The sequence below is a fragment of the Salmo salar genome, chromosome 02 (assembly GCF_965601325.2).
Source record: "Salmo salar chromosome 02, fSalSal1, whole genome shotgun sequence".
Classification (NCBI taxonomy): domain Eukaryota; kingdom Metazoa; phylum Chordata; class Actinopteri; order Salmoniformes; family Salmonidae; genus Salmo; species Salmo salar.
The window spans coordinates 21,859,465-21,883,620 of record NC_138292.1 but is presented as its reverse complement, the minus strand read 5'-3'; the positions used below and the strand labels follow the sequence as shown (position 1 = coordinate 21,883,620).

The window sequence follows — 24,156 nt, the reverse complement described above, 5'->3', positions numbered from 1 at the left end:
ATGTAATACTTTACACCCCAAATTTTCACAAATGCCCTATGGTAGGTTATTTTATAGTTTTAATACAATTTTATAATTTAATACAAAAACCCTACTACGATTCAAAGAAAACCACAACACATGGATTATTATGACTATAAAGACCAATTATGTACAGATTCAAGCCTAAACAAACCAACCAAGTGAACTCTGAATATCCTCCATGCTTGATCGTTTAAAATCCTATTCAGACAGTCTGTACAATTCTGTTATCTACCAGAGGTGTTTCAGCAAAGGTCAAGTCACAATAAAAAGCAATGACCAACCGTTTTTCCATCTTGCAATTGACACTAGTGAACTAGCAGTATGTAAGTCTCTTCCACCGTGGAGGCGGTGGAACTTGGGTTAAAGAATGAGGGAGTTCTATAAAAAAATGTATCTTAAACTGAATCTTATTCCTGCTCCAGGTGAAGCGGGTTAGGGTTGATTACATTTGTTTTGGAATCGGGCTCCCTCCCGGTCGTGAGCCCAGTGCCCCGTTTTGGCCGACGGCGAAGTCAGCTCCAAAAAAAAGTGACAGGTTAATCACGTGGAGTAATGAGTAGGATTCTGGGTTTTTACATACACAAATGATTGCTTTTGATAAAAAGGCTTTACCTAATGAAAACTAGTTTGAAAATGTGAACATATGCTGCCTTGATGACAACATGACCGAGCGGCGCATATTACTGTTTGATTTGAGAAGGGCGCTCCTCCCAACCCCGCTTTTCCCCATTCACATCACGGGCCCTAGCCTGGTTCATTTAATAGCACTCCCCCAATGCCAACAATACCACTCCCAGACCCCCAGGCAGTTTGACTGCCAATAGTCTAATGGAGACAGTGAGGACCCTCCCTTACAACCAAACCCTTCTCCTACGCCTGACCATGAAGCATCATGAGGGGCTGCTGTGGCTCCTGGGGAGTCGTATCCTGCGGCTGAGGGAGCGGGCTAGCCGGTCCATGGCACCCATGGTTCCCCCTAGCTCCTTCCTGGAGGTCAGGCCCTCAAGGTTCCCGCTGTACCACATGACCCATCCTCCCAGGGACATGAGCATTAGTAGAACCCCAGAGTACACCAGCAGGTCCCCAAAGTCCTGTCCCTTAATCTCTAATGGGGCGAAAACCCCCACCAGCAGAGCAGACACGCCTAGCAGGTCCATTAATATGGCAAATGCCAGGGCCAGCTTACAGTGGGACAGACCATCATAGTGGTGCGCCATGGTCACTCACCTGGGGGACAGAGAGGTGGGGGAGGTGAGGTGTGTGGCACATTGACAGACATAAATCTTGTGCATTGACATTGCTCAGAGTAAAATCACAATAGAGTCACCTCTGGCAATGATAGGGGGTTCCCTCTAGGCCTACTGGTCGACTGGGAGGATATTGTATGAACATAAACATGACACCATGGCGTGTATGTTCTGTAGCTATTAAAGTACAGGCATGTATGAAATAATGTAACCATGGTCAAATAACTACAGTATGTTATTTAAATATTTACTGTGTCTGTGTATTTAGGCCTACACCTTTTTTTTTTTACCTTTTCATGTAACATTGTAGGTTCCTACAATACTCTTCAATGTATCTTTATTCATAGGAAAAACAGGTGCCACACCTGAGCGCTATGATTCTCCCAGCACAACCGAGACACTTTTGTGTTTCAATGCCGGTTAAAAAACGGATTTAAACACAGAAAAACATAACAGATTAATACTCACCTCATCACAGGTGCAAATGCGTTTTGATTAGTATCTTTTCAATGTTTATCTCTTAAAAATTTAAGTAGAATCCACTCAAACTGTATTCTTCCGGTTCTTCACTGGCAGGTAAAAACAGTGACTCATGAGTGAATAATGTTACCTGACACCTCTCCACTCCCCCCTCACCTGAAATTTCTGCACTGAAGAATATCATTGGTCCTGTATCCTTGGTCAGAGCAGCACTAAACGAAAGCAAGAAAAACCTGTCAAACAATATTTTACTTTTCAATTCTTTTCCCACTGACATTTATTTTGGAATTTGAAATATAATGTATATACTAAACAAAAAAACAAATACAACATTCACAAATGTCAACGATTTTACTGAGTTACAGTTCATATAAGGAAATCAGTCAATTGAAATAATTGAATTGGGCTCTAATCATCTGAGACCAGCCACCCACTGGGGAGCCAGGCCCAGCCGATCAGAAATCGTTTCCCCCACATCAGCTGTCCGGGTGGCTGGTCTCAGATGATCCTGCAGGTGAAGAACCCAGATGTGGAGTTCCTGGGCTGGCGTGGTTACATGTGGTTTGCGGTTGTGAAGAAAGTTGGACGTACTGCCAAATTCTCTAAATACGAAGTTGGAGTCGGATTATGGTAGAGATGACAATTAAATTCTCTGGCACGCTTGCTCAAAACTTGAAACATCTGTTGCATTGTGTTACGTGACAAAACTGCACATTTAGAGTGGCCTGCACCTGTGTAATGATCATGCTGTTTACTCAGTTTCCTGATATGCCACACCTGTCAAGTATATGGATTATATTGGCAAAGGAGACATGCTCACTAACAGGGATGTAAACAAATTTGTCCACAACATTTTTGAGAAATACGATTTTTGTGCTTATGGAACATTTCTGGGATGTTTTATTTCAGCTCATGAAACATGGGAGCAAAACTTTACATGTTCTATTTTTGTTCAGTATATAATTTGTGTTCTTATTTAATAATTAACAATTAATACAATACACAAGCGCTTTCCATTGATAAAGATATGTACTTACAGTGCGACAGCTGGAACGGGATCCTGACTACAGCAGCGCCTTTTCCTTACAAACTACATTTCGGTAAATTATACACTCTCCCTTAGGTAACCGGAAATGACGGCAAAGGACGTAAACAAGACTTGTAAAATAAACGCTAAATTGTTATTGTTCTAGCTAGGTACGAAAGTGGACAGAATGAACGGGATTTACATATGAAATACGGTGTTATAACGACTGAATAACGGTTCGTATATCATTGATTTGTAGAGAACTCCACCAGAAAATAGTTTGTGCGTAAAAGAAGCTGCTAGCTTGCTACTAGTAAAATAGCTAGCTGCTGATTATCTAGCTAGCCTGTGTAAGATTAGCAGAGTCCTTATGGCAATGTGATGTGTAACTAGCTAACGTGTCCATTTTTTATTATAACGCTACATTTTGCAAACTAGCATATGTCAGCGACGAACATCGTGTATAATGTGCTAATATAACTTGATAGTACGCTAGCAAGTTTAACGTTAGACAGAGGGGAATAAAGCGATCTGTGCGAAATAAGTAGGTAACTTATTCTGCATCTCAGCTGAGAACTGCCATACATTAACTACTAGTAATTACATTTCTAGTGGCATAATTGCATCCACGAATGCTTAGTTAGCAAGCTGAAGGCAACACTTCGAAGTTATTACTAAACTGACTGCATACTTTTACATTTGCAATGAAACATCGTCAATGGGAGTTGTTTTCCATCATTGGATGTTGTGTGCCAAATGTAATAAATTAATAAACCTGTATTGTTTCTGTACAATGAAGGGTGCACGAGATGCAGGAGGGAAATATTAATGACGCTTTGCCTACCTCCAAGAGCCACACAGGCTCCCACCCCATGCAGAGTAAGATTGTTAAACCTTCTAAAATCTGGATCATTGATATAGCTGTGTATTTACCTCTTCATGACAAAGTGATAACAGTTATTTATCCATAATAATGCCTACTGTATATTTCTCCCTCTGTAGCTCCGAAGAACGAGGATGCCTATGAAATCTCCATTCCCTTTGAGGAGAACAACTTTGAGCAGCAAGGCTTCTTCAACCAGAATGAACAGAGTTTTGACGGTTCATATCAAAGCTTTTATTTTCTACTAGATCAGAACCCATACCATAGATTAATGTAGTTGAATGACCATCTGGAAGGACAGTCCAGTGAGTCCACTCACCTGGTTTCTTCGGTGTGAATCGGTTAGGGATTAAGATTAATCCTGATATTCATTACCTGACCCTTAACTTCCTGTGTGTGTTTCTCAGAGTCGCCCCTTCCCTCGGGCGCCCCCCCACCAGGCAGCTCGTACCTGCTGATCACCAACCTGCGGACGCAGCTGCAGATCTCCCTGGAGAAGAACTCGTGGCTGCACAAACGCATCGAGGACCTGGAGGAGGAGAGGGACTTCCTGCGTTGCCAGCTGGACCGCTTCATCTTCTCTACCAAGACCCAAGGCCATCAGAACCAGGGCCCCAGCGAGAGCCAGTACAGCAATGGTGAGCGAGGGGCATGGAGAGGTTTTGGGAAGGAGGATGGACACAACCATGATGGAGAAAGATGTTTTGTGATTAGAGAAGTTCTTCCATGCTAACCACACCAGCCAGGTTGCGTGCACGAGCGTTGCTAAGTAAATGTACACACGTTATTCAATAATTTCATCCCAACTGCTTGTGCACCTCAACCAGCGTCTGCTTAGCCAGGCGCTTGATTTGCTGCAAGACCCGCCTCTCCCATCTCATCATTGGTTTTTAGGAGCATATACCCACGTGGGTGATTGAAAGATGGAGGTCCACACCACCATTTGGTGGTGGTAATGTACCTTAAATATGGTTGCCAACCGCCATATAAAACTCCACAAAAGAAGAAGAATGAACAAACATCCCCTTTTTGTCTGTGGATTAATTATCGGAGTAGAGAACACACGATTTTGTTTGACTCAACATGGGTAAAAAATTATAAAAAGTACCAGCAAAAAAAGGACCATATGCATTTCAGGTAAAATAACAACCCAATGTTTATTTTCTAGGACAAATTAGATAGCAACAGCAAGCTAGCTAAATGTCCATGAAAGTTTCATGTGTGTTTCGACCTGTCCCCAAATTAATATAGTTGGTCCACAGTTGGTTTTGGTATTTTAACCTGCATGTCATGAACGCGTCTGGTGGGGATAGACAAAATCAGCACGTAGACGCACGCGTGGAGCCGGTTTGTCAGCATGTAAGACAACATACTTTTTACAGGCATAGATTTATTCTCAGGAACCGTTGTTTTTCCTCCTGCAGGCTATGACTCTAGACGTTTTGAATGGAAGCCGAGGAGAGAGGGGGAACGGCCAGCTGGTAAGGACTGCTTTATGACCTCAGTAGTGCATTGTTGTTCAAGATACATGTATCTAGATCCAGAGCATATTCTATACATTCTCGTCACCTCTCACCACTACTGGCCTCAGTTCACTGATCACCCTCATTGATCTTCTCCTTTTCCGTTCGTTAACCCTTTCAGAGCAGAAGTCTGAGCCACAGCGTTTCACATCTCGTCAGATATTCCAGCGAAGACCATCCCCCACTGCCATGGCCCCACCCAAAAACCACACTTCCAGCACGATAGCCAATCAGATGGCCGCGATGAGCTCCATGTTCAGCCCCGGGGCCTCCCAGACCCTCTTGCAGGGGCACAGCAGTGGCAGTAGCAGCGCTAACAGAGCCACCATGAGTGACATGAATGCACACGGGAGTGTAGGGCCAGGTAATGGGATCCAGACTAGAGGTTGACATATGAACAGGACTCTTGCAGGTGCCAAAGGATTCTGGCAGGAATGGGAGAGGCCTCCCGAGTAGTGCAGTGGTCTAAGGCCCTGCATCGCAGTGCTAGCTGTGCCACTAGAGATTCTGGGTTCGAGTCCAGGCTCTGGCGCAGCCGGCCGCGACCGAGAGACCCATGGTTCGGCGCACAATTGGCCCAGCGTTGTCCGGGTTAGGGGAGGGTTTGGCCGGCAGGGATGTCCTTGCTTATGTATATTTGAGCAATTCCATTTACTTTTGATACTTAAGTATATTTAAACCAAATACTTTTAGACTTTTACTGAAGTAGTATTTTACTGGGTGACTTTTACTTGAGTCATTTTCTAATAAGGTATCTTTACTTTTACACAAGTATGACAATTGGGTACTTTTTCCACCACTAATAGTCTATCACCTCTTGTCTAGCACCTCTAGTCTAGCACCTCTATCACCTCTAGTCTAGCACCTCTATCACCTCTAGTCTAGCACCTCTAGTCTAGCACCCCTATCAGCTCTAGTCTATCACCTCTATCACCTCTAGTCTATCACCTCTATCACCTCTAGTCTAGCACCTCTATCACCTCTAGTCTAGCACCTCTTGTCTAGCACCTCTATCACCTCTAGTCTATCACCTCTAGTCTAGCACCTCTAGTCTAGCACCTCTATCACCTCTAGTCTAGCACCTCTATCACCTCTAGTCTATCACCTCTATCACCTCTAGTCTAGCACCTCTAGTCTATCACCTCTAGTCTAGCATCTCTAGTCTATCACCTCTAGTCTAGCACCTCTAGTCTATCACCTCTAGTCTAGCACCTCTAGTCTAGCACCTCTATCACCTCTAGTCTAGCACCTCTAGTCTAGCACCTCTATCACCTCTAGTCTAGCACCTCTATCACCTCTAGTCTATCACCTCTATCACCTCTAGTCTAGCACCTCTAGTCTATCACCTCTAGTCTAGCATCTCTAGTCTATCACCTCTAGTCTAGCACCTCTAGTCTATCACCTCTAGTCTAGCACCTCTAGTCTATCACCTCAAGTCTAGCACCTCTAGTCTATCACCTCTAGTCTATCACCTCTATCAGCTCTAGTCTAGCACCTCTAGTCTAGCACCTCTTGTCTAGCACCTCTAGTCTTGCACCTCTATCACCTCTAGTCTAGCACCTCTATCAACTCTAGTCTAGCACCTCTAGTCTAGCACCTCTAGTCTAGCACCTCTATCATCTCTAGTCTAGCACCTCTATCAACTCTAGTCTAGCACGTCTATCACCTCTAGTCTAGCACCTCTATCATCTCTAGTCTAGCACCTCTAGTCTAGCACCTCTAGCATCTCTAGTCTAGCATCTCTAGTCTATCACCTCTAGTCTATCACCTCTATTACCTCTAGTCTAGCATCTCTAGTCTAGCACCTCTATCACCTCTAGTCTATCACCTCTAGTCTATCACCTCTAGTCTATCACCTCTAGTCTATCACCTCTATCAGCTCTAGTCTATCACCTCTAGTCTATCACCTCTAGTCTATCACCTCTAGTCTATCACCTCTATCAGCTCTAGTCTATCACCTCTAGTCTATCACCTCTAGTCTATCACCTCTATCACCTCTAGTCTATCAGCTCTAGTCTATCACCTCTAGTCTATCAGCTCTAGTCTAGCACCTCTATCAACTCTAGTCTAGCACCTCTAGTCTAGCACCTCTAGTCTAGCACCTCTATCATCTCTAGTCTAGCACCTCTATCAACTCTAGTCTAGCACGTCTATCACCTCTAGTCTAGCACCTCTATCATCTCTAGTCTAGCACCTCTAGTCTAGCACCTCTAGCATCTCTAGTCTAGCATCTCTAGTCTATCACCTCTAGTCTATCACCTCTATTACCTCTAGTCTAGCATCTCTAGTCTAGCACCTCTATCACCTCTAGTCTATCACCTCTAGTCTATCACCTCTAGTCTATCACCTCTAGTCTATCACCTCTATCAGCTCTAGTCTATCACCTCTAGTCTATCACCTCTAGTCTATCACCTCTAGTCTATCACCTCTATCAGCTCTAGTCTATCACCTCTAGTCTATCACCTCTAGTCTATCACCTCTATCACCTCTAGTCTATCAGCTCTAGTCTATCACCTCTAGTCTATCAGCTCTAGTCTAGCACCTCTATCAACTCTAGTCTAGCACCTCTAGTCTAGCACCTCTAGTCTATCACCCCTATCAGCTCTAGTCTAGCACCTCTATCACCTCTAGTCTATCACCTCTAGTCTATCACCTCTAGTCTATCACCTCTATCACCTCTAGTCTATCACCTCTAGTCTAGCACCTTTAGTCTATCACCCCTATCAGCTCTAGTCTAGCACCTCTATCAGCTCTAGTCTAGCACCTCTATCAGCTCTAGTCTAGCACCTCAAGTCTAGCACCTCTAGTCTATCACCTCTAGTCTAGCATCTCTATCAGCTCTAGTCTAGCACCTCTATCACCTCTAGTCTATCACCCCTATCAGCTCTAGTCTATCACCTCTATCACCTCTAGTCTAGCACCTCTAGTCTATCACCTCTAGTCTAGCACATCAGTCTAGCACATCAGTCTAGCACCTCTAGTCTAGCACCTCTAGTCTAGCACCTCTAGTCTAGCACCTCTAGTCTAGCATCTCTAGTCTAGCATCTCTAGTCTATCACCTCTAGTCTATCACCTCTAGTCTATCATCTCTAGTCTATCACCTCTAGTCTATCACCTCTAGTCTAGCACCTCTAGTCTAGCATCTCTAGTCTATCACCTCTAGTCTATCACCTGTAGTCTAGCACCTCTAGTCTAGCATCTCTAGTCTAGCATCTCTAGTCTATCACCTCTAGTCTATCACCTCTAGTCTATCATCTCTAGTCTATCACCTCTAGTCTATCACCTCTAGTCTAGCACCTCTAGTCTAGCATCTCTAGTCTATCACCTCTAGTCTATCACCTGTAGTCTAGCACCTCTAGTCTAGCATCTCTAGTCTATCACCTCTAGTCTATCACCTCTAGTCTATCATCTCTAGTCTATCACCTCTAGTCTATCACCTCTAGTCTAGCACCTCTAGTCTAGCATCTCTAGTCTATCACCTCTAGTCTATCACCTGTAGTCTAGCACATCAGTCTAGCACCTCTAGTTTAAAGTAGTTTTTTATCAGGTCTTGTTTGTCTGTTTAGATTCCCTTTCCCTCCTGGGGGAGTCCGAGGAGTTCCTGGAGCAGGAAGGCTACATGAACGAGGAGGAAATGATTTCAGGAGAAGACGGGATGTCAGAGGGCATGAGCAGCGGTGGGCACCCAGGGATGAAGAGGAGGCGGGTCTTCCGATTCACCAGGGAGAGGCAGAGAGGTGAGGGACAATGGCAGCCATGTTACTCATGCCATGTTCCAATGCTTTGGAAATGCTTCTTTCCTTCCTTCCTTGATGTAGGCCTAATCAATCCCCACCTCCCTCCATCTCCTCCCCCTCTAGTCAAAGACGCTGCAGGGGTTCTGTTTCGCTACAAGAAGATCCTGCTGACCTACCAGCGGCTGAAGAACATGTCTAAGGCCTTCCAAATCCACGGCGTAGACCGCAACACGGTGGCCTCCACCACGCCCATCGCTGAGATGCTGCTGGTGGCCCCGGAGAAGGTGGCGGAGGTGGGCGAGTTTGACCCGTCCAAGGAGAAGCTGCTGGATTACGCACGGCGCTGCTACGTCGCCCTGGATGAGGAGACACTCAGCAGGGTGCAGGCCCTGAAGAAGAACAACCTGCTACTACCCATCTCCTACAGGTTCAGACACTGAAGGGGGGAGGGACGCTGGGGCCAAGGGGATGAGGGGAATCTAGGGGCCAAGGGGATGGGGGGGTGCTCTGGGGGGAGGAGGGCTTCATTTAGTCATGAAGAAGAGCAGGGTGGGACTTTTGGGGAAGGTCATCACTCAACCATCTCCCTAAGATTCAGACATTTATGGAAAGTTAAGATTTGTGTATGGGAGCGCTGGATATGTAGGGGAGGTTGTTGCCCATCCCATACACAGAATCTGTTTTCTATTCTTAACTATTTGTTCAGAATCCTTTTGAAGCCGAGGTAATGAACTATAGCATTCCTTATTTCTGACCAGAGTACTATTGAACTTTGTAGTACTTTATTTCAGTGCAATTTTGACACATAGGGCCCCATTTTGCTAATGCCAAAAAGTGGTGCTATTGTCTGAAGAGGCCGTGCTACTCCCAAATACTTACAGTAGCAGCATGAAGGTACAGTGACCAAATCGTAGATTTGTAGCGTTCCAAACTGGGTCTTTATTTTCATCATACTTGAAATAAGTGCCATGCTGACTATTTGAGGTAATACGGTCTTTTTTGACGATCATCTATTTTGCGCTGTCAGAATTTCACCTTTTAGTGTCTTCATTTAAAAGTGGTGTCATATTCTGCACACTCACAAAAGAAATGCCAATACTATACATCTTTATTTACAGATAAATGTTTGTTGTTTGGATAACATTCCCTCGTCTTTTTCCTAGCACTTCAAAAACAAATGTATTATTTGTGCACTTAAATGATGACCTTATTTAGATATTAAAAAAGCCCACACCTAGTGATTTTGGATCTGTCTCTCATTTCTCCAGGTTGAAAGGAGGAGAGGATTCTCTTAAAGAGAAGGAAACTCACGCGACCACAAACTGAACAAAGCAAAGAGTAGTTGCACACTCTATTGCTCAGATTCCACCCTTTAGTAGAATCATTCCAGTGTTCTGTCAGAAAGCTTCCAGGTTCTGAAACAAAGGAAGTTAGCTAGCTGACTGACCACTGGTGTTGTGTCTGCACCAGAACAACAGAATAAGCAGATACTCTTTGCTTTGGAAGGAGGATGGGGCCAGTTTTGGGAACAGTGCTACTGTGAGGCTAAGCTGTTGTACCACAAATACATCACTTTTTTTGTTGCACCAGAATATATTCTGTCACTGTAAAGTGCCGCTGTAGCATACAGTTGTGAGATGTGTAATTTGACTGAAGTGTGGTGTAGTGTAACATCACGTACCCTTTGTACTGTGCTACGAAGATTTGTTTTTTGCTATAATAGTAGTATGATTTACTGTGCTATTTCACCATCAGTTGAGCTTTGTGCTTTCTTTTTTCAGTCCTCTACTGCAATACTTTGTTTGCTTGGGAATAATTTATTACAATTAGATTGCATACTATTAGGTTTCTCTTTCTTTGTGTTCCAATAAGCTCAGTGATTTCCACAAAAGGGACAAAATACAAAATGTTGATTTTTATTTGAACATGTCTATGTAAATCAATATCAATCACCAGGTCCCCATTACAATTGCATGTGAAATTAACTCATGTTGGTCAGTTGTTTAGACAGAGCTGTTGTTGAACCTAATAATGATGTTAAAAAAACAATAGCAGTAGTATTGGCGATGGTGTAATATAGTGGTATAGTGTGTGTTTATTATACTGAAACTGGTACAAGGAATTGCTGAGACCCCAGGTTGTCTGAGTGTGTGAAAGGGTACCTCTCACTTTAAACTTCATGTCTTACTTATTCACAACACAAACTCTCCCAGGGACAGGTATCAGTGTGTACAACTGCTGAAATCATGTTATGTTCCAACACCTTTTATACGGGTCAGAGATGTCATTTTCACTTTAATAAGGAACCAATAATTTACTGAAAGGTACAGTACAATCTGTATCATTTAAGATACCGGTATCTGTGTGCAGCATTTCAAAAATGTTTAATATTGTATTTCTCTTCAAGAATAATGAGGAGTAGCCTGTAATTCAAAAACTGATAATGTTTGGTTGATTATACAAATTGTATGGACTGTAAAAATAGAAATGCCATTAAAGCATTTGATTTCTTAAAAAATGTGACTTATGTTTCTCTCTGTGTGTAGAAAGGGAGATGCTAGAGGAAAAACGTACGCATCGGCCCTGGGTCAAACTCCTTTCTGTTGTAATCACATATTTGAGAGGTTGTTTCTGAAATCAATAAAGGGAAATCGAGCTTTCACGTATCCAATGCATAATATAATGTCCAATGTAATAATTTGTTTGGTGCTAGGGCAAAGAGAATATACTGTATTTACATGTTTTGCAGGTTGAATAACAGGCCCAAAGGGGGCGCTAAAAGTAAAAGGTGTATATCAACTTCCGGTGTCACGGGGTTCCTGGGAGACGAAACGCAAAAAGCGGGCATACCGAACATATCCCGTATTTTCTCCTTGTATACATTTCATTGCAAAACATATATATTGGGACGATTTCAAACACCGTTACAACATCAACAGGACAGACGGCATAACATTGGATGTGCAATTGTACCAGCATATCCGTATTCACTCGATTTGCTAACTAATTAGCATTAGCTCGCTACCACGACTCCTTCAAGAACAGGCCCCAGCCTGGACTTTGCTTTAGCTATCTAACTAGCTAGCACAATATAACGCGTTTTCTTCGCCAATGTTATTGTCTGTTCTTAGTGTAAACTAGAACCATATATTTATAAATCACTTGGAGTTGTTCATGTGATTTTGATATTTCTAACCCGTTGTATTGGTGTTGTGTAGCTAGTTAGCATTTACTAAGTGTGTTGTGCACTTTTTTCGCAAGCTAGCGACCGCGCCGCATTCCCGTCCATTTTACAGTCACAACTAACTAGCTAGCTAGGGCTAGCAAATAAGAAACGGCGATGTCGGATTTCGACGAATTCGAGAGACAGCTGTCTGAAAACAAACAAGGTAAGCTAGCTAGTTAATCACTTATGTTTTATAACCAGGTTCTAAACTAGCTAATTAACAATCGCTTATTATCACAACACAAGAGCGCGAGCTGGATAACTAGCTGGTAGTAACGTTGTCTGCTAGAGTCCACACTGTCGCAGCTGTCGTCCCAGGCACATTCGTGTGGCTATAACTAGCTAACCCATTGTTTAAAAGTAACGTTTTTTTTATGTCACTAACCGGCCCTGTTTTGAACCAGCTGACGTTTCCCAGCTCTGTATATGTTGAAGTTTCCAGTTAAAATATTAAACCATGAAAAGTTAACATCTCTTGGCCATATAGTAGCTATATCCTATGAAAGTAAACACGTAACGGTGTCCATCCTCTTGCCCCCTGTACCATCTTCTCTCCTCCCCATCTCTATGGTCCTCTGTAGCTCAGTTGGTAGAGCATGGCGCTTGCAACGCCAGGATAGTGCGCTCGATTCCCGGGAACACCCGTACGTAAAATGTATGCAAGCATGACTGTAAGTCGCTTTGGATAAAAGCGTCTGCTTAATGCCATAACTATATTATTTTAACTCAACCGTTTTCTCTCCTCCCCTCTGTTTTCTTTCCTCCCTCTTCCTATTGTTTCACCGTTCCTTCCCTTTTCTTTCCCTTCCTCCAGCGGAGAAGGACAAGGAGAACCGCCACCACCGTCGCTCCCCCTCTCGCAGCCGCAGCAGAGAGAGGAAGAGGAGGAGCAGAGACAAGGACAGACGCAGCAGGGATCGCCGTGGAGACAGCAAGGAGCGCAGACCGAGACGCAGGTAACTATAGCATTGTTTTACTGCACGCTCTCAGGTGTGTAAGAGACCTAGTTAAGTGCAGGTACTACGTACTGGTTAGAGTAGGGCTATCTGCACACCTGATGAGTGAACAGTATCAGGACACTTGGAAAATAAGCAACCCAGGCAACACTGACTTTACCTGAAATAGAAAGTTCTCACAGTCATATTGATGCACAACATTATTCCTCTGTCTGAGGTAGCCCACCTATTGTCCTGACAGTGAGATGCAAGTTTGTGGAGGAAGACTCACATCTAACAGTGTTCACACACACGTTGAACATTCTACACCTGGTCCCTTAAGTTGTTTTAGGATGCATTTGTTTTAGTGGAAAGAGCCTTACTAGACCTCAGTTTTCTGTAGAAGATTCCAAATCGGTCCCTATCCCTAGGCCCTACTAGTAGATCTGAAAGGACTGGATGTGGTGAGCGCTCCAGCAGAAGACCATATTGCTTATGCCTATCCAATCCTTTAGGATCTATGTGAAGTTCATACAAACAGTGGCTTGGGGCTAATTTCCAATTGCCCTCTAGTTCCACTTCCTGCATTGGAACTACCTGTGACCAGGGTTGGAGTGAAATGAAATGTGAACTCCTTCCAATGTCATTTCAGCTCACCATCCCAACAACAACCCCAAGAGATTGCTGTAAGGTAATACAGCAAACTAACACAGAGCTTGTTTCTGCATTATTACAATATCACTCCAGTCACTCTAGCAAGTGATCTTTCCTCTGATTGTGTACTATCCACTCATGTTTATGACAGCGTATTATATCCTGTGTATACCATTGTGTGGGAAGGTTTCGGTTTCTATGGAGAGAGAAAAATGAAACTGTAGGGTCAACTCTGTAATAATGGGTTAGATTTGTAGGGCTCTGTGACATCATCCACTAGAAATGTCATTTAAGAGTAGTATGTCATTTGAAATCACTTGTATTTGTAAAAGGTATAATAATTTATAACATGGTGTTTGTCATAGATGGGTTGAAGAGAAGCTGTAGGTTTCTCTAAGGTCTGTTTCTCTAAAGGCCTGAAGGACTTTAGGGCTTGACTCACAGGACATCACAAGTAATGACTTCTATTTGTCTTTTTACTTCATCTGTTTCCTCCTGCGCTCCTCTGTTGGACTTTCTGTCCTCACCTCTCCTGTCCTATTTTCTCTCCATCAGTCGTTCCCCGCACCGTGAAACGAAGAAGAAGAACAAAGTGAAGAAGTACTGGGACGTCCCTCCTCCTGGCTTTGAACACATCAGTGTGATGCAGTACAAAGCCATGCAGGGTAAGAGAGGAGGCCTCACTTCATCATCCTCTTCCTCCCTTGTTCTCTCTATTTCCATATACTCTATTCAACTCTTTGACCCTCGTTTGGCCTCATATTTAACAGTTCTTTCTAATACGGTCTTGTTCTGGAAGCTGTATGAATGTTGTGTTTAAAAACATGTGACTTCTCCTCAAGCTGCGGGTCAGATCCCAGCCACGGCCCTGCTGCCCACCATGACCCCAGATGGCCTGGCTGTGACCCCCACTCCTGTCCCTGTGGTGGGAAGCCAGATGACCAGACAGGCCCGTCGGCTTTATGTGGGGAACATCCCCTTCGGCATCACAGAGGTCAGTTAGCTCCTGGATGGATGTAGGGACAGAGATCAGAGAGATGTAGTAGGTAAAAGTTGATACAGGTTAACAGGGTTCTACAGTGCTGCCATTTAACTCGTGTATGTGCCTGAATATGTAGCTGCGTGACCTGGAATTTTTATTTAGGAGGACCAGTGTGCCTAGAAAAATGTAAGGATTCTAGCTTTTATTTCCTCAAATATTTTTCCTTGTGCTCCTAAATTTCTTTGTTTGCGCCTACATTTGACGTGCTCCCCATAAAACAAGTTCAGCGTAGAGCCTTGACAGGTTAAGGATAGGGGCCGGGCCACCTGATTCTGTCAACTAGTATTTCAAGCTCAGGGGGATCAGAGAGTGCATAATAAATACTGTTGTTGTTGGAGTGAGTCTTTTCCAGAGTATTGCCTCAATGTCTCTCCCTCTCCCTGTGTAGGAGTCCATGATGGATTTCTTCAATGCTCAGATGCGTCTGGGCGGTCTCACTCAGGCTCCAGGAAACCCCGTCCTCGCTGTTCAGATCAACCAGGACAAGAACTTTGCCTTCCTCGAGGTGGGTCTCAACACCCACTTGACAATACTCAATACTGGAGAAGAAATGTGACCTTCCTCAATAGTTTTAAAGGACCTCTTTTCCTTTTATCTGAGTTTTATGAAATGGTCTGACAGGTGAAAGTTAACCCTCTACCTTTCTAAAACCTGGTCTGTGTTTGTTGTCCCATAGTTCCGCTCAGTGGATGAGACAACCCAGGCCATGGCGTTCGACGGCATCATCTTCCAGGGACAGAGTCTGAAGATCCGCCGTCCCCATGACTACCAGCCTCTGCCCGGCATGAGCGAGAACCCCAGCGTCTACGTGCCTGGTCTGTCCGCTTGTCTGTCTCTGTCTGAACGTCTCTGGCTGCTTCACTCTCTATTTAGTCCATCTTTAAACCCTTCTTAGTCTGGCCTACTTGAACTATTTACCCGTCTCTATTAGAGGTCGACCGATCATGATTTTTCAACGCCGATACCGATTATTGGAGGACCCCAAAAAAAGTCGATGCCGATTTTTGTGTGTGTATATGTGTATATATATATGTATATATATATGTATATATATGTGTATATATGTATGTGTATGTATATATGTATGTGTATGTATGTGTGTATATATATGTATGTGTATATATATATGTATGTATGTATGTGTATACATATGTGTGTATATATATGTATATACACATACATATATATACACATATGTATATGTATATACACATACATATATATACACATACATATATATATATATATATATATGTATATACACATACATATATATACACATACATATGTATATACACATATATATGTATGTGTATATATGTATGTGTGTGTGTATGTGTATATGTATGTATGTGTGTGTGTGTGTGTGTGTGTGTATATATGTGTATGTATATATGTATATGTGTAATGACAATTACAACACTACTGAATTAACACTTTTTATTTTAACTTAATATAATACATAAATATAATCTATTTAGTCTCAAATAAATAATGAAACATGCTCAATTTGGTATAAATAATGCAAAAACAGTGTTGGAGAAGAAAGTAAAAGTGCAATATGTGCCATGTAAAAAAGATAACGATTAAGTTCCTTGCTCAGAACATATGAAAGCTGGTGTTCTTCAATATTTCCAGTTAAGAAGTTTTAGGTTGTACTTATTATAGGAATTATGACGCGTTGACTATTTCTCTCTATACCATTTACCTTTGACTATTGGATGTTCTAATAGGTACTTTAGTATTGCCAGCCTAATCTCAGGAGTTGATAGGCTTGAAGTCATAAACAGCGCTGTGCTTCAATCATTGCTAAGAGCTGCTGGCAAACGCAGTAAAGTTTGAATGACTGCTTACGAGCCTGCTGCTGCCTACCACCACCCAGTCAGAATGCTGTATCAAATATCAAATCATAGACTTAATTATAATATAATAAACTCAGAAATATGAGCCTTTGGTCATTAATATGGTCAAATCCGGAAACTCATTTCGAAAACAAAACGTTTATTCTTTCAGTGAAATACGGAACCGTTCTGTATTTTATCGAACAGGTGGCAACCCTAAATCTAAATATTGCTGTTATATTGCACAACCTTCAATTTTATGTCATAATTATGTAAGATTCTGGCAAATTAGTTCCCAACGAGCCAGGCGGCCCAAACTGTTGCATATACCCTGACTCTGCATGCACTGAACGCAAGAGAAGTGACACAATTTCTCTAGTTAATATTGCCTGCTGACATGAATTTCTTTTAACTAAATATGTAGGTTTAAAAATATATACTTCTGTGTATTGATTTTAAGAAAGGCATTGATGTTTATGGTTAGGTACATTCGTGTAACGATTGTGCTTTTTTCGCAAATGCGCTTTTGTTAAATAATCACCCGTTTGGCGAAGTAGGCTGTGATTCTATGATAAATTCACAGGCACCGCATTGATTATATGTAACGCAGAAGCTAGTTAACATAGTAATATCATCAACCATGTGTAGTTAACTAGTGATTATTTGAAGATAGTTTTTTATAAGATAAGTTTAATGCTAGCTAGCAACTTACCTTGGCTCCTTGCTGCACTCATGTAACAGGTGCTCAGCCTGCCACGCAGTCTGCTCGTGGATTGTAATGGAATCGGTGTCCAAAAATACCGATTGTTATGAAAACTTGAAATCGGCCCCAATTAATCGGCCATGCCGATTTGAATAACTTCTCTCTCCTTCTGTCTGTGTAGGCGTGGTGTCCACAGTGGTGCCTGACTCGGCCCACAAGCTGTTCATCGGGGGCCTGCCCAACTACCTGAATGATGACCAGGTCAGTGAGCTAACCTTAACCAGCTTAGCCTTCTAACCAGGTCACCTGGAGCCGCATACTGGGGTGTGCTGGCTGGCTGGCTGCTCACCTCCCGTGACGTCTCAGTCTGGCCCAGTGAAAACCTCCTGTTTCCTCACATGCCTAGTCAATGCTGGATGCGGTTAGCAGTGTACTGGAGTAACACTGATGGAAGCCAGACAGCTTGAAAGACCTCCAATAGTCTGAGATGTTAAGTGTCCAACAATGTCTCCTCGTCTGACTGTTCTCCCCTGTCCCTCCCATCTTTTCCCCTCTGATCTCTATGGTAATCTCACCCCTTCTCTCTGTGTTCTCCAGGTGAAGGAGCTCCTGACATCGTTTGGGCCTCTCAAGGCCTTTAACTTGGTCAAGGATAGTGCCACAGGTTTGTCTAAGGGTTATGCGTTCTGTGAGTATGTAGATGTCAACCTGAACGACCAGATCACCATGGAGAATCAGGTAGCTAACCAACCCCTTCATTTTTACTTCTTCACACACACACCATGTTTTGGATTTGTTCCAGTTTTTTTTAAATCTCCACATTTTTGCAATATCGCTTCACATTTTTAATTACTTGCATATCAATAAAAATGTAAATTAATGTTATAAAAGGGGAACTATATTGCTCTTGAGATATTAAAATGTATTATGTGTTTGATATAATTACTTTAGCCCCCACAGCAAGATGCATAACTCTTGACAAAATTATTTCATGTGGTTACACTCCAATCATAACAGATTACCCTGAAATATTGGAACTGAATTGCAGTACAAATGTTGTAAAACCTTTGAAAATGACCATCTGTAGAAAGGGAAAAATACTAAATTCTTCTTTTGATTGGGTTCTTGAAAGGGGGAATTTCAATATACACTGGTCAAAAAAATAAAGGGAACACTAAAATAACACATCCTATATCTGAATGAATGAAATAATCTTATTAAATACTTTTTTCTTTACATAGTTGAATGTGCTGACAACAAAATCACACAAAAATAATCAATGGAAATCCAATTTATCAACCCATGGAGGTCTGGATTTGGAGTCACACTCAAAATTAAAGTGGAAAACCACACTTCGGGCTGATCCAACTTTGATGTAATGTCCTTAAAACAAGTCAAAATGAGGCTCAGTAGTGTGTGTGTGGCCTCCACGTGCCTGTATGACCTCCCTACAACGCCTGGGCATGCTCCTGATGAGGTGGCGGATGGTCTCCTGAGGGATCTCCTCCCAGACCTGGATTAAAGCATCCGCCAACTCCTGGACAGTCTGTGGTGCAACGTGGCGTTGGTGGATGGAGCGAGACATGATGTCCCAGATGTGCTCAATTGGATTCAGGTCTGGGGAACGGGCGGGCCAGTCCATAGCATCAATGCCTTCCTCTTGCAGGAACTGCTGACACACTCCAGCCACATGGGGTCTAGCATTGTCTTGCATTAGGAGGAACCCAGGGCCAACCGCACCAGCATATGGTCTCACAAGGGGTCTGAGGATCTCATCTCGGTACCTAATGGCAGTCAGGCTACCTCTGGCGAGCACATGGAGGGCTGTGCGGCCCCCCAAAGAAATGCCACCCCACACCATGACTGACCCACCGCCAAACCGGTCATGCTGGAGGATGTTGCAGGCAGCAGAACGTTCTCCACAGCGTCTCCAGACTCTGTCACGTCTGTCGCATGTGCTCAGTGTGAACCTGCTTTCATCTGTGAAGTGCACAGGGCGCCAGTGGCGAATTTGCCAATCTTGGTGTTCTCTGGCAAATGCCAAACGTCCTGCACGGTGTTGGGCTGTAAGCACAACCCCCACCTGTGGACGTCGGGCCCTCATACCATCCTCATGGAGTCTGTTTCTGACCGTTTGAGCAGACACATGCACATTTGTGGCCTGCTGGAGGTCATTTTGCAGGGCTCTGGCAGTGCTCCTCCTGCTCCTCCTTACACAAAGGCGGCGGTAGCGGTCCTGCTGCTGGGTTGTTGCCCTCCTACGGCCTCCTCCACGTCTCCTGATGTACTGGCCTGTCTCCTGGTAGCGCCTCCATGCTCTGGACACTACGCTGACAGACACAGCAAACCTTCTTGCCACAGCTCGCATTGATGTGCCATCCTGGATGAGCTGCACTACCTGAGCCACTTGTGTGGGGTTGTAGACTCCGTCTCATGCTACCACTAGAGTGAAAGCACCGCCAGCATTCAAGTGACCAAAACATCAGCCAGGAAGCATAGGAACTGAGAAGTGGTCTGTGGTCTCCACCTGTAGAACCACTCCTTTATTGGGGGTGTCTTGCTAATTGCCTATAATTTCCACCTGTTGTCTATTCCATTTGCACAACAGCATGTGAAATGTATTGTCAATCAGTGTTGCTTCCTAAGTGGACAGTTTGATATCACAGAAGTGTGATTGACTTGGAGTTACATTGTGTTTAAGTGTTCCCTTTATTTTTTGGAGCAGTGTATAATGTGTAGAAGTGCTTAGACCCTGGGGGTTTGTCCCTGCTGATGATTGACAGCTGTATTAACCACTTGGAGATGCCCTGTTCCCACAGGCCATAGCAGGACTCAACGGCATGCAGCTGGGAGATAAAAAACTCCTGGTGCAGAGAGCCAGCGTGGGATCCAAGAACGCCACTCTGGTGAGACTGAGATCTGGGCAGGCTGGGAATAGAGTGCTACTGTAGAGAGAGAAGTAGAAGGTAGAGTGAAGCTCTTGGTCCAGGGAGCCATCAGGACATCTGAGAAAGATACACTTGGATAGAGGATCTTGTGCAGAGGGGATAGAGGATCTTAGAGTAGAAGAGACGAGGGGGAGCATATGCTGTGCCCTTGGGGGCGGCCCGTGCTGTGTCTGTTCTACTTTTCCAATCCCTCACGGCATGTTCTGTATCCGACACTCCTTCTCCAACCCTCCTCTCTCCCCTCCAGACAAGTATAAACCAGACCCCGGTGACGCTGCAGGTGCCGGGCCTGATGAACAGCTCAATGACCCAGATGGCCGGCCTGCCCACTGAGGTGCTGTGTCTGATGAACATGGTGGCTGTGGAGGAGCTGGTGGATGAAGAGGAATACGAGGAGATCGTGGAGGATGTGAGGGACGAGTGCAGCAAGTACGGCCAGGTCAAGAGCATCGAGATCCCCAGACCTGTGGATGGGCTGGAGGTCCCTGGCACTGGCAAGGTGAGAGAGAGAAGCTTCTGTCTGTCTTCAGCTTCATGGCTTTGCCTTTTTGAATGATCTCATTGAACCTCCTTACATTTCCCCTCTCTACCCCTCTCTCTCCTATAGATCTTTGTGGAGTTCATGTCAGTGTTTGACTCCCAGAAGGCCATGCAGGGTCTGACGGGCAGGAAGTTTGCTAACCGGGTGGTGGTGACCAAATACTGCGACCCTGATGCCTACCACCGCCGAGACTTCTGGTAGAGGATGGCGACAGACGAGGATAGTGATTGCCATATGCCATATGGATTGCCATATTTCAAATCGACCCCTAACCCCCCACCACCTAGGCACGCGTTTTGACCTGAAAAGGTGTGAGCGACATAATGTTTCACCTAGTCCATCAGAAGGCCAGGTAGAGTTCAGAGAAGTACCCAGCGGTAGGGGCTGGGGATCCATTTGGTATTGGGCAAAAGAGAAGGGAGAGATGAAGGGTTTGTATTCTGATGAAAACCAAGAGGGGGGTGGGGGTTCAAAGATTTTTGTGAATTGTGTGTAGTAACAGGTCAGGGGTAAATGATTTTTATACTTTGTGAAAGGGATGGGTCATTCTGGGGGGGGGGGGGGGGGTCTTGCCACACCTTATGGTTTGTATTTAAATGCAGGGAGCCTGTTTTAAATACTTTAGGAAGGTGAGGAGAGTGGGAAGTCCACTATAAGAGTGGTGGATAGATGGATGGACAGGAGTATTCATCATTTCGTATGGGGAGAGGGAGGTGGTGACATTTTTTATTTGACCCAACAATGTAGATAACATGATCAGATTCTTGTTGTGAAAAGGGGGAAGGAAAGCTCGAAAGCTATTGACAGGATAGCATGGAAACTATTGACAGGATAGCATTGACAGGATAGGATGGAAAGCTATTGATAGGATGGAAAGCTATTGACAGGAATGGCCTCGTTTTGTGATTTTTCTTTCTCAGATTTGGACCTTTTAGATTTCCTTGTTTTTCTTCCATGTACATCAGACTAAGCCCCTCTTCCTCACCCTGTGTGTGTAGCGAGAGCGGGAGAGGCTGTAACTATACATAACCCACTCCAATGTCATATTGGACTCATTTATCTGAATGTCAGCTGTTGTGTATACTGTCACACCTTGCATTGTCACCAGGGCCAGAGTTTGAGTACCATACATTTTTATTACTGCCTGTGTCTCTTTGAAGGTTGTTTCTTTTTAGATTGAAACCTTTCATCTAGTGTGAATTTATCCATCCCCATTTTTAGCAGGCAAAATAATTCTGTCCCTACACCCTTACCCTTAAGAGAGACTGGGAGAGGGGAAAGGCAGGCTTTTGAAGTTCTGAATTGTTATTTTTGAGTTGTGAGTGAAAAATATTGGATTGGTGTTGAGTAGGGCTTGATCTGATTCTGATTAAAAGCCTTGCTATTTTTCATGTCACATTCAAGATAAAAAATATATGGAGTACTCATTCATGTCTGCTTAGCAAGTTTGTCAATACATGGAGTCATTTCATGCTTTGGTCTTTTCAGGTAACAATGATTTGAGATTGTAGTCAGTATTCAAGTTGTATTGCTTTGTCTGGAATTAGTTTATTTTGTTTTTGTTTTGCTTCCTGTTTCAAACCTACCTATAGAATATTGGACCGCTCATACAGAAATCTCTTTGTCCCAGGTAGTGTTTGTGTAACTTCTCACCTCAGCAGACAAAATAAAGGTATAAAGACTAATACCAATGTTTCCTGTTCTACTGCCCACAAATAAAATGCACTATTTACTTTGACCAAGTTATCAGGCTTTTAGTAACTATAAAAGTCAGGTAGTATTGTGTGATTGTACACCTTTTCTGTTAAGTAATGGGTTTGTTGTCACAAAGGGTGAGATGGAGATATTAAACAGATGATTTTTTTAACTGAAAGGGAGTGCAGTCTTTTGGACAGGTTCTATTGGAATGGTCAACAAAATGTTCATACTCATCAAAAGGTTGTCCCCTCAACTGTATATATGGTCTCACTTCTTCCTCATCTCCCTCAACCTTTGTCATTATGACTCCAAGGACCACTAGTTAGACTATGGGGTTGGGAGGGAGTTCCCATGATGCTTTGTGTTCAGACCTAGAGTTGGGCAGTACCAGTAAAATGTGACTTTCTCCCCTTATAAAATTTGCTTTTTAAATGTTACCATGTCATTTAATTTTAGCTTTTCTGGGGGGGGAAATGTGATTTCTTAAGTGAATTAATGGAATAAAAAATGGTTAAAACCACATGTAGTTTATAACAGAAGTGTGGATCTTTTATTTAACTAGGCGAGTCAGTTAAGAACAAATTCTTATTTACAATGACGGCTAAACCCTAACGACACTGGGCCAATTGTGCACCGCCCTATGGGACTCCCAATCACAGCTGATTGTGATACAGCCTGGAATTGAACCAAGGTCTGTAGTGATGTCTCTAGCACTGAGATGTAGCCTTAGAACACGGCACCACTTAATTTCTCATTTTCAAAAGTTGCTCAAACAGGATTTCTGATTATACACACTGAAAAGCAGGAGTTGACTAAAAGTGCAAATAGACTTGGCTTGTATGTTTACATTTTCTCTTAGCCACGACTTCCAGTAGTGAGCGCATACATTTTCATACTGGTCCCCCATGGGAATCAAACCCACAACCCTGGCATTGTAAGCGCCATGCTCTACCAACTGAGCCACACGGGACTGATTTTGACTGTTTCTCCATTGAAATGTCAAGGTGACAGGTTCAGAACCACAGTACACATAAACCTGAGCTGACTGGTCAGCAGTATTCATGGGTAGAGGCTTGCCTAAGTGGCATGAAAACAGGTTGACACTGCAGCCTTCAGTACTCCCTCTATACTCACCTGGGGCTTATTCAGGATGGAACGGCTACTGAAATGCATAGTGCAGCACAGACATGACACTGGCATGGGAATAATGAACCATGTCTCTATACATCCCATCTCTGTCTGTGCCGTTGCACGCCACTGAGGAAGGCCAGCAATATGGTGCAATCCCTCCAGACCAGGCTATATGTTGCCAGAAAGTACAGAATCTAAGATCAGTTTACCCACCCCAATCCAATCCCAAGAGGGAAAACAAGACTCCTTAGATCAGTGTAAAGGAACAACTTCATCCTACTCCAATGGGAATCAGTATAGAGACTCGGAAGATCTCAATTGCATACTCCTCATGTCCTCTCTCCTCGTCTCCTTCTTAAAACCCATTGGATGAGAAAGCCAGAAGTCCTGCCCCTCGGACCTTCTCCTCCAATGGGTTTTGAGAAAGAGACGAGAGAGGACGCGAGGAGTATGCAATTGAGATCTTTCCTCAGTAGCCCACCATAGGAGCCCAGCCCAGGCAGGTCTGATGCTACA

At 43.7% G+C, this 24,156-nt stretch overlaps 3 protein-coding genes across 7 annotated transcripts; 2 read left to right on the top strand and 1 right to left on the bottom strand.

The window, feature by feature from the left end:
• Nucleotides 1-41: 41 nt before the first annotated feature.
• Nucleotides 42-2,874, bottom strand: LOC106576906 (transmembrane protein 238). Of its 2 annotated transcripts, XM_082960744.1 has the most exons (3): nucleotides 2,789-2,874; nucleotides 1,908-1,963; nucleotides 42-1,251 (listed from the first exon to the last, which is right to left on the bottom strand). In XM_082960744.1, the coding sequence occupies exon 3, from the start codon at nucleotides 1,239-1,241 to the stop codon at nucleotides 915-917; it is 327 nt and encodes a 108-aa protein (XP_082816870.1). In that variant the 5' UTR covers nucleotides 1,242-1,251; nucleotides 1,908-1,963; nucleotides 2,789-2,874; the 3' UTR covers nucleotides 42-914. The 2 variants fall into 2 exon arrangements, with proteins under 2 accessions (XP_082816870.1, XP_082816869.1); XM_082960743.1 differs by lacking the exons at nucleotides 1,908-1,963; nucleotides 2,789-2,874 and adding an exon at nucleotides 1,740-1,898.
• LOC106576897 (coiled-coil domain-containing protein 106) lies at nucleotides 2,768-11,439 on the top strand. The gene is made up of 9 exons (XM_014154439.3): nucleotides 2,768-3,014; nucleotides 3,578-3,657; nucleotides 3,781-3,879; nucleotides 4,069-4,299; nucleotides 5,086-5,142; nucleotides 5,306-5,548; nucleotides 8,751-8,921; nucleotides 9,045-9,348; nucleotides 10,190-11,439. Exons 2-9 carry the CDS (start codon nucleotides 3,588-3,590, stop codon nucleotides 10,245-10,247), a joined length of 1,233 nt encoding a protein of 410 aa, XP_014009914.1. The 5' UTR covers nucleotides 2,768-3,014; nucleotides 3,578-3,587; the 3' UTR covers nucleotides 10,248-11,439.
• A 281-nt stretch (nucleotides 11,440-11,720) lies between these two features.
• On the top strand, nucleotides 11,721-22,549 carry LOC106576921 (splicing factor U2AF 65 kDa subunit). 4 transcript variants are annotated; one of them, XM_014154451.3, is made up of 13 exons: nucleotides 11,721-12,310; nucleotides 12,729-12,791; nucleotides 12,962-13,103; nucleotides 13,735-13,773; nucleotides 14,292-14,401; nucleotides 14,579-14,730; nucleotides 15,167-15,283; nucleotides 15,455-15,593; nucleotides 17,504-17,583; nucleotides 17,920-18,060; nucleotides 20,142-20,228; nucleotides 20,518-20,769; nucleotides 20,878-22,549. In XM_014154451.3, exons 1-13 carry the CDS (start codon nucleotides 12,262-12,264, stop codon nucleotides 21,010-21,012), a joined length of 1,506 nt encoding a protein of 501 aa, XP_014009926.1. In that variant the 5' UTR covers nucleotides 11,721-12,261; the 3' UTR covers nucleotides 21,013-22,549. The 4 variants fall into 4 exon arrangements, with proteins under 4 accessions (XP_014009926.1, XP_014009932.1, XP_014009931.1 ...); XM_014154457.3 differs by lacking the exon at nucleotides 12,729-12,791; XM_014154456.3 differs by lacking the exon at nucleotides 13,735-13,773.
• The last annotated feature ends 1,607 nt before the right edge of the window (nucleotides 22,550-24,156 follow it).

Bases quoted from the DNA above. Each gene is read 5' to 3' on its own strand.
- LOC106576897 (XM_014154439.3), top strand. From the start codon at position 3,588: ATGCAGGAGGGAAATATTAATGACGCTTTGCCTACCTCCAAGAGCCAC. The intron at 5,143-5,305 runs GTAAGGACTGCT...TAACCCTTTCAG, and splicing joins AGAGGGGGAACGGCCAGCTG to AGCAGAAGTCTGAGCCACAG. The intron at 5,549-8,750 runs GTAATGGGATCC...TTGTCTGTTTAG, and splicing joins ACACGGGAGTGTAGGGCCAG to ATTCCCTTTCCCTCCTGGGG.
- LOC106576921 (XM_014154451.3), top strand. From the start codon at position 12,262: ATGTCGGATTTCGACGAATTCGAGAGACAGCTGTCTGAAAACAAACAA. The intron at 12,311-12,728 runs GTAAGCTAGCTA...GGTCCTCTGTAG, and splicing joins GCTGTCTGAAAACAAACAAG to CTCAGTTGGTAGAGCATGGC. The intron at 15,594-17,503 runs GTCTGTCCGCTT...CTGTCTGTGTAG, and splicing joins CCCCAGCGTCTACGTGCCTG to GCGTGGTGTCCACAGTGGTG.
- LOC106576906 (XM_082960744.1), bottom strand. From the start codon at position 1,241: ATGGCGCACCACTATGATGGTCTGTCCCACTGTAAGCTGGCCCTGGCA.